Raw genomic sequence first — 10,268 nt, forward strand, 5'->3', positions numbered from 1 at the left:
TGCAAAGAAAGTGTTCAACAGAGAAATCTGCCGGATCCCCACAGTTTCTGCAATGGGGGTTGTACGGAAGTCCAAGCTTCTCCGCATGAGTTCCGGGCATCCAGTGACCGGTGAACACCGCTAAGAGTTTGGAAATTGAATGTCAGGGTATCCCCAGCACTTTAAGCGTCCTACTTCTGTTTACTGAGGCCAAAGTGTTTTTGAGATAGCACACGATAAGATAGAACTTCATCTGTCTTGCGCTTTTATAAGAAAGAAATTGTGCAGCTTCCCTTAAAAAACGATCAAGGGGGCACCGATGTCTGAGATGGAGACAACTGCAGCCGGTTCTGTCAACCCTTTCCTGGCAATCTTACAAGGGATGATTTTTACACAACACCACTCCCTATTGTTAAAATAGTATATTAGCCATTTAGTTAATTAAATATTATACTCTCCCACATTGGGGAATTCTAATATTTACGTTAACTCACATAACAGCTAAACCGATCCTAAACTCCATAATCTTTTAGATCATTATACGACTACAAAATTTCTTTTCTTTCTAGGCACTGCTATTCCAATGACATCACTAGCGCAATACACAAACACGCCAACAATTCGTGCAGGCTATTTCATCAACGCAGAGGGAATACTGAAGCGACCCCCAAATCTTCAAACCCCGCCAATGACAACATCTACTGCCAACAATCAGTATTTTACGACGTCAACATTAGGTCGCATGAAAACATCCGCAATTCCTTCCGTACTGCAGCAGCAACTGTCTTATGATGGCACCGCTCCACGTACTTTATCGACTGGCGTCCCAGTAAACTCCCAATTCTATTATGGATGACGAAATTCACAGGGAGGTGTAAAAATAAAATCTCTCACGAGTGATACCTCTTGCCACAAAGTCGAAGCTATCGCCCACCTCTCATGTAATGCATCGAAAGTGCAGAAAGAGAAATTCAATGAGAGCAGCAATGAAAATGACAATCCCGGTGCCAGCCACGAGGACGAAACGTCAGCGAAGATGCAGGACACAGTGTAGCCGAATCAGTCTTGGCTCAGGAAACGCAGATAGCAGCTAATGACGTGCAATCTGATAGAATAAAACTTATTGCTTTTGAAGGGGACTAAGCCATTTATGAACTGGCAAAAGACATAGAATTATAAATCGTTATTTCGAGATATGTATGTATGTATAAGTATAGTACTCGACATACATTCACATATGTATTTTATATGTATGTATGTACGACACGCACACGAGCATATTACGTATAATATGTATGTATGTATAAATATGTGATGGGATGCTGTAAGAAGTTGGTTTATGTATTAAGAAAATAGCATTAAGATAGTTTACAGGGTGGTCCATATAGCGATTTATCTTTAAAAATTCGAGAAAATGAACGAAACTAGATTTTTTTTCGGTATTTATTGGTTTATTCGAACATTCGCATTATTTACGGAACATGATTTCATTCAAGTGTCTGCCTCGGTTGGCTTCACAGAAGCGCATCCTGTTAACACCCAGTTTACCAATACTTCGTGCTCTATCTCACTCATGACTTCCTCGATACTCATCTTACTGAATCGGACTGAATCGTTAATGGGTTGTTCGCAAGCAGCGGTCCTTCACAGCACCACGCAAAAAAGTCTAACGGCGTCATATCGCTGCTTCGAGGTGGTCACTTGAAATCGCCTAGAAGGCTGATAATACGAATACCGAACTTAATAAAACATCGATTGCGACATGGGCTGTGTGTCATGATGCGCCACTCTTCTGAAACCAAAGATCACACAAGTCCATGCCTTTAATTTTCGGCCTCAACAAATTGTTTATCGTGTCTCTGTACCGCTCACCGTTGACCGAAATGGCGTTTCCAGCAGCATTTTCTAAGAAAATTGTGCCAATTATGCCATCGATCCGAAATCAAGAACAGACTGTCACTCTCTGGGAATGCATTTGTGTTTATAATCAGATGCGGGTTTTGCGATCAACAGTCCAAGCGGCAGAAGATGATTTTTCGAGCAAAATCGTTGTTCATTAAGTTTGTAATACTTACCAAGATTGTTAATGCGTAAATCGATTGATTTCATTTCGATATGAAACTGACTTTCTGTCAAAAGAGCTGCCAATATATCATATGATTAGGGCTTTCGCCTTATTTGAAATGGTGTTTTTGGGTGCTTCTTTAAAAGCGTGTAAAACGAAGCGAAAAAAGGCTTTTTATTTTCGTTTTCAGTATTTTAGTTTTTGATCCATTATTAAAAATAAAATTTTGTTAGGCCATACGAGGTTCGTTCAAAAAGTTGTCGATCGTTTTCGTTTTCGTTTTACACGCTTTTAAAGAAACACCCAAAAACGAGCATTTCAAGTGAGGCGAGGGCCTTAAAAGAAAATTACTGTATGGACCACCTGTACAGTCATAAGTATGATAGTAGCGAGGCACATCAATAAGGTAGCAGCAGTAGAGGAAGACAACAAAGGAGTGTATTTTGTTGTTGCTTGAATTCTCTGGACAATGCAAAACAGAAGATAAATAGAGTTTGACAGAAATGAAAATAAGTCAAATCAGCTGCTCTACTCCTGCTGCCTTGAGCAGCAGTAAATGTAAGGATTACCTGTATTTTGTTCAGTAGTTTTACGTTGTTTGAAATTGAAAAGTTATTTACATTTTTTTCTGCTGCATTGAAAGCAAAAAAGTAAATTTTAAACCACGTAAAAATACGTTTATTATTTGATATTAACTTATTTTGCAAAGAGAAAAGTTGTACTGAAATACCATAACTCGCGGGTTATGAATCTGCGATGTCTCGCTAAAAAATGCTGCAAGCAGAAATTACCACCCATTTCAATCCATTATCTCATATTACTGTTATCTCTGTTATTTAATAATTTAAGCGTTTTAAAAAATTTTCTTGCAATAACGATTTAATATTATAATCAATGAATTGTTAAATCACCATTGCGCAGAAAATCGCAAAATGAAAATAAAAACACCCCACAAACCGACTAAACGGATTTCTATGAAAACCGGAGTTGGACTGATGGAACTTATTTTTTTCCGGCCGAAGGTCGCTTACGCGGAAGAGATTTCTGCATGAAAGTAGTGTAGGTAAAACTGCTGGAATAAATTGTACGCGAATTTTCCGAAGCCCCATTACGAGGGTCGTTTGAGAAGTACGTGCAAAAATAAAAGCTACTTAATTGCTTTGGGCAAACCTTTCTTCATATTTCGACATAGTCTCCTTTTAGGTTTACCCTATGATCAGAAGGTACTAGGAATGTTTAATTTAAACGAACTGCGCACGTGGGAACCGGCCCATATTTTTTTCTTATGTTGTTAGGACTGTAAGACACCACACATCTGTCACTTTTTAGCGCCATCGGGTCATTAGTGTCTGCCTGACCGTCCGGAAATGTGGGCAAACAATTCTTAGATGTTGCATGATGATAACGCTTCATCGCACCGAGTCCAAATTGTACTGGATTATCTGACCAAATACCAAGTAAATACCTTCGTGCAAACACCTGATATGGTTCCGTGCGACTTCTTTTTCTTTCTCAAGTTGAGGTTACCACTTCGTTGAAGGAGATTTCAGTCGATAGAGGAGATCAAAGAGAATGCCACGAAGGAGCTGAAGTCCATCCCTTCGTCGGCCTACCAGAGGTGCATGGAGGACTGGGTTAAACGTTGGCACATGTGTGTTGCTTCAGACGGGTTATATTTTGAAGGAGGAAAACAAATTTGCCTGAAATTAAACTCTGTTTTGTTTTATTTAAACATTCCCGTTACTTTCAGATCATAGGGTATATTCTTCATCCAATGTTATTCTAGTTGGTTGATGCCTTCAAAATAAAAGGATTTGTCTAAGTCTGAAAAATAACCATTCGTTTCTGCAATCACGACCTCATTTGAATAAAATATTTTTGCTGCCAGCCATTTCCTCAAATTGGGGAACAAATAATAGTCCGAGGGAGCCAGCCAAGTCTGGAGAATATGGCGATATGTGAAATGAGTTGGAATGCTATTTTCATTAATTTTGTGGCCCCGACTGCTGAAACGTGAGCTGGTGTGTTGTCGTGATGGATTTCTGTCGTCACTTGACTGCTTCGATTCAAACGAATGCCGAACACAAGGAAATATGCCACGATCTGGCTGAAATTTGGTGTGTGTTCTTTCAAGAGATGCTACTAACTAAGCATGATCTCGAAACACGACAGAAGTGTCATCTTTCGGACTTTTCAAACGGCCCTCGTAATTGATTGGATTAACCACATCGACCATTGTAACGTTTGAAAGATTTTAAATTCTTTCAATCAAAATTTCCGATGCAAACGGCCCTCGTAATTGATTGGATTAACCACATCGACCATTGTAACGTTTGAAAGATTTTCAATTCTTTCAATCAAAATTTCCGACGCTTTATTGAGCTCGATTTGTGTAAAATTTGTTTAATTTAATTAAATTATATACTTAAGCTAATTTGCAAGACGTTTCCATTGAATTCAGTGCCTTCATTTACTCAAAGCAAGTGAAAGCGCAAGAAAAAATTGAGATTTTTGACTCTTTTTCTAAGGACCCATCAGGAGCTTAGGTGGTTGGGGCTGCATTTTTGAATATGGCAATACATCTGTAGTCATCTTGCAACAGAAAAGCAAGACAATAGAAGCAGTACAGCAGCAGTTAGGTCAAAAGTTACGACTGCTAGGTTGTATCTGTTTAAAAATTATTTTTCTATTTCAATCGAAATTTTTGGTGCGTATACAATTTTATTTTCCTATACCCTCAAAGCAAGCGTGGGAGTATCGGCTTTGGGCATCACTGATTTGGAGTCACAATAAGAGGTCTAGCTGATCTCTGGTACACACTATCCCAAGAATGATAGAAACAAGATTGCGTGACGTCACATTAGTCTAGTTGTGTAGTGTTGCTCTTCGCAATAAATTTAGTGCTTTTTTATACCCAAAATATGAAATTTTTGGGTTTGCTGTTTCTTTCTTTTTTTCAATATGAAGCTACTAAAACACTCAGTTAAAAAAAAATGTTGTAATTAAAAAAATGCTAAAAAGGCCACTTTGAGAAGATTTTAGTGCTATTGAAATTTTTTTGATTCTTATAAAAATTGATGTTTTGAAAGTGCAAATCACATTTCTTGCTCCTTCAGAGGTTATGCAAGAATACTCTTCTTAACATTTACAATTTTTTTTATAAATTTTAAAAAGCCTTTCAATTTACTGAATACGAATTAAAGCCATAGAGGAGTAATTATATGAAGAAGAAAAGAAAAAAGGAAGAAATACCAGATAATACTGCAGAAACCATAACGAGCTTTTTGAAAAAGGAGTACCTTGTTGTGAGAAGAAGACGAACAAACTTGGAAACACGCTCACGCACAAATAACACACGAATATACACCAACACCAACAATAAGCGCAATCGCCGATTGTGTGACCAGATGATAAAACAAAGTTAAGCTAAATAGAAATGCGTGAATTATTCAACTAATTTTGAAAAATTTATATATTACATAATTATTTATAAACATTAAATTTTAATTAGAACAGGCTATAAAAATAGCAGGAAGAAAGAACCAAAACTCCAAGGCTAGAGAACAAAAAAATACTAAGTCGGGTCACGAAAATGGTAATCTGGTCACACCAATCACCAATTGGGCTAGTGTGACGTCATGAAAATCAGCTGATATTGTGAAATTTGCTGCTAGAAAAGTAACGGAACTACGATAGACGCCACCTCATTGTTTTCTCCAACGTGACACTATCAGTCAAAATTCAATATGGCCGCTGACTAGCAGTAGTTAACTGTTGACTGTCGACTAGCGACTGACGAAAAAAAACTGCTACACACGCAAAGAAGTATTCAAATATTGATATTCAAGCATTGAAATAAAACAGCGCCTTCAATCAAAAACTCTAAGCCTAAAGACCAAAGACCAAAGCTCCTGGGTTATGTGTCGAACCTTAAGTACTATTCATAGAGATTTAAAAATATGTGCCGTGAAAGGTGAAATAAAAAAATTCAGTGAATGACGTAAAGCCAAATTACAGGACCATCCCAATCCTTTAGCAGTAGCATTAATACAGGCACCCGCTATAAGCAGGTTAAAAGGAAAAAAATTGTACTTGTAAACTAACTTGCACTTAATGTAAATATAGAAGTTTAACACAAACTAGCATGTAATTATGTTACTCTAACATAAAATAGCAAATAATTATGTAAATATGTACTTAGGATTTTAAGTTTTACTTTAATTATCCTGTCAGTGAATAGAGTGTCATTTGCTGGAGTGACATCCACAATTTGTTTGTACCTTAACAGCAATTTACTTATTGTTTATTAATGATAAGATAGGTTGTAAATTTAACTTGAATAAAAAAACTTTAAAAGAGAACTAATAAAAAACAGAGTTTTGGAATTTATGAAAACTTAGGACACAACTTTAAAAACTCACTGACGTCGACTTGAAAATTGTTAACGCCGCAATACCGAATTCTTTTCGAATATTTGGCGAATTGTTAATTTTTTTATGGCGAGTGCGAGAAACTCCGCATATACTTTCTATACCAGGTTGTTCAATAAGTTTTGCGGTTCGCATTGCTACTAGCCTAAATTTGGGAAGGTCACAGTATTTTCTACAATGGAAAAAATCGAGTTTCGTGCAGTGATTGAATTTTAATTTTTGGAAGGTGAAAGGGTGTTGAAAGTGTATATGGACTTTTCAACATCAATTAGAACAGTAGAAAACTGGGTTGCTAAATTTAAACGCTGTCGTATGAGCCTTGAAGACGATCCACGTCAAGGACGTCCAAAGCAGCTACAGCACCAGAAATCGTAGACAAAATACAGAATATCGTATTGGAAAGTCGTCAAATGACTGAGACAGATTTATTATAATCCCTAGGCATCTCATTGAGCAGTAACGGCAATATTTTGACTGAAGTATTGCGTTTCAAAAAGCTGTGTGCACAATGGGTGCCGCATTCGTTAACAATGAAATAAAAATACATTCGAATGCGATTTTCTCAGCAACATTTAGGACGATTTCGATGGATGAAGTGGATTTTGTGCGTTGATTCATCACTATGGATGAGAATTGGTTCTATCACCATGATCCTCCGAAACGAATTTGTGTCCTGAAATCGCCCAAAAAAGGAATTTTGTTTGTGGTTTACTTGCTAACTGATAAAACAATAAATTCCTGAATATTACTGTAATTGTTTAGACCAGCTGGGGGAAAAAATCGTGAAAAGTACCCAGAGTGCAAAAGAAAAAAAATCTTTTTATAAAGATGAAGCACAATAAGAACATTTTGACAATCGCTAAAATCCTTTCAATAAAGTTCGAATTGTTAGAGCATCCATTGCATTCACCAGATTTGGCCACATGTGACGTCCATCTATTTCGAGTCTTAAAAAAATGCATACGTGGAAAGCATTTTTCATCAAATGATGAGGTCATACCATCTGTGGAAACGTTTTTTGCAGCCCTCTCAGATTCTCACTTCAGGGATGGAATTAATAAATTGGAATGCCATTGGAACAACTGTATTGATGTTCAAGGAAACTGTAATGAATAATAAAGTGTATTTCCAACCATAAACTGTGTTTTTCTTATCGAACCGCAAAACTTATTGAACAACAATAACAAAAACAAACTTTACTATTTTAGGTTTATTTCAAAATTATATTTTCTAATCTTATTTAGCAAGATGATATCTGAAACTTGCCTAGCAATATGCATAATATGAATGGAACATAAGGCCTGAGTAAACAATTTAAAATTAGATTTGTTTAAAACTAGGAATTTCACTTGCAGCCAGGAGCGGTCTGCTTGTAGCACTTCGCCTCCACGTGCTCGATGGTCTACCACATCTGCGACTTCCTTGCCGACTCCAGTCTAAAGTTGCTGTGGTGATATCTCCATTGGGTTTCCGCAGAGTATGGCTAAACTATTTCCAATCTTGTCTTGCGAATTTAAGGTGGACAGGCGTTTGATTTGTCATAGCCCAGAGATTGTTGTTGAAAGTAGTGTTAGGCCAATGTGCATGATCCTACGAAGGCTGCTGTTGATAAAATTTTGTAGGTCATGTATGTCACGCACAGACGCGTTCCAAGTCTCGTTTCCGTACCTCCTCAAATGGTTTTCTATGAAGAAAAACTGATCGATGAGATGCTTTTGGGAATTTGCATTTGAAAACAGCGTTCGATTTAACTGGTAATGATGTCTACAGGGCAATCATCCCAGAGGTTCTTCAAAAGAAATACAAGCCCGATTCCGAGCACCAGTAATTATCGTAGTAGTGTCGAAACAAGAAACATCCCAAATCTTTCTAAACCACAGTCACAAAAATTTTCTAAACTCAGCCACAACCTGTAAAATGTTAAAGGTGTTATGAAAAAAGGTACCGTCTAGGAATGATTCATTATTGACATCTGGACGTCACTTCTCAGAGACCCTTTATGAGCAAAGCTATCGAGTCAAAGTATCAACATAGAAATTCATCAATGCGGGCGGCCGCCGTAGCCGGAATTCACAGATAGAACGTTGGTTCGAATCTCGGTGAAACCAAAATTAATAAAAACATTTTTCTAATAGCGGTCGCCCCTCGGCAGGCAATGACAAACCTCCGAGTGTATTTCTGCCTTTTTCATGGCCTCCTTATAAAAATATTTGCCGTTCGGAGTCGGCTTGAAACTGTAGGTTCCTCCATTTGTGGAACAACATCAAGACACACACCACAAATAGGAGGGGGGAGCTTGGCCAAACACCCGAAAAGGGTGTACGCCCCAATTATATATATATATAATTCTCAAACGCTTTTCATTCTCGATACCTCTGAAGTAAAAGATATATTATTTATACATGAACAGTTTCCCGTTCGGTTGTTATCGGATTCGAAAGTACGTACTTTGTAACCCACACCCAAGCTTCTGACTATCGCTTCTGCAAGTCTATCTAATAAGTCTACAAGTTTTATACGTTCGCATACAAATACAGATACTAAACGCACAAATTTGTGTTCATATTTAGTAAGGCTCTTGCTAAGTAAGATTTTAAATAATAAAGTATGTATTATAAATCGAAGTGTAAATATGGGAGAGCTTTCCATTTCTATGGGTATTAATTGAAGTCAAGGTCATCTTTCGACTTCATAGCTTTGAATGTAGCAAAAAAGGCCATTACTAACACACTTATTAACATACATATGCAAATGTATACGTACACACTTATATAACAAAATGTATATATACAAAAACCAGCACACACACGCACATTTGAGCGTCAAGAAAACAAGCGATTGGCTCTTTGATATACAAACGTATTGCACCTACCGTATCGAAAAAAACTAGTCTGCGGAATCTTGTTTCTCGAACTAGCCTCTGGGCTTCCTCGACAGTATTCAATATGTAATAATCAATTTTCTTAACTTGTTTATTGCCACAAACACCGCTTAATGGGCATACTTATTCATACATTTGCATAATGTTGGTCTATGAACGCGCTCTGCATTTACGTCAAAATCTTATTTTGATTTTGTTTTTTACTATATGATAATTTTAAAGTCAAACTAGCAAATGTTTTAGGAAATGTTCAAATTCTGAGTTGGCAAAATGTTTGCAATTTAACTTTCGCTGGTTTGAGTTCTTCCAGTGAATTTAGAACGAAAATTGCAGTAGTTCGCGTTTCTTCTCTTTTCAGACGGTGGTGTTCTAGGAAGTGACAACTCCTCCGGCTGCACGCAATAGTTCAGAATCTACGCGAAACAGAATTGTAACCTAGTGCGAGATACAGGGAAGAGCACGGAAGGCGAGTGCTACAGGTTTAATAAATATTGTGATGTTTGCATAATTTGACATCGTCAAAATACAACGTGACGTATGCAGAATTGAAGAAGCCTGTGTGTTCAATATTTATTGAATGATCGTTATACGCGACCCACATTTCAAAATATTAACATTTACTTGGGGAAATCTGACAGTTGGTAATTAAGCACCTCACAGTTTGCACTGAAGAGCCAATCTGTGGTCTGGTACTCCATGATTTGTTTGGTGGAAATTGTGAATTACTTAAAACGTCCAGCATTTTCTTACTGAATCTTTGAATCTATTCATCAAATTGCTGTTTATTATGTTAGAGGAGGAAAGTTCACTTCCTACCTAGAAAGTACACTCTTCCCGGCAAGGTGCTCGGCTTTAGATTTAGTTATTGACAAAGATCTGTTTATGCAATAATACCGCTGATTGTACGGATGAG

General features: G+C 37.3%; 1 protein-coding gene across 2 annotated transcripts in view; it reads left to right on the forward strand.

The window, feature by feature from the left end:
- Nucleotides 1-6,397, forward strand: part of LOC128866831 (uncharacterized) — a 94,146-nt gene extending 87,749 nt beyond the window's left edge. For both annotated transcript variants that reach the window (XM_054107834.1, XM_054107842.1), the window contains exon 10: nucleotides 549-6,397. In XM_054107834.1, the coding sequence (XP_053963809.1) occupies nucleotides 549-835 (287 nt within the window). In that variant the 3' untranslated portion in view covers nucleotides 836-6,397. The remainder of the gene's footprint in view (nucleotides 1-548) is intronic.
- The last annotated feature ends 3,871 nt before the right edge of the window (nucleotides 6,398-10,268 follow it).

Source organism: Anastrepha ludens, chromosome 2, assembly GCF_028408465.1.
Source record: "Anastrepha ludens isolate Willacy chromosome 2, idAnaLude1.1, whole genome shotgun sequence".
Classification (NCBI taxonomy): Eukaryota; Metazoa; Arthropoda; class Insecta; order Diptera; family Tephritidae; genus Anastrepha; species Anastrepha ludens.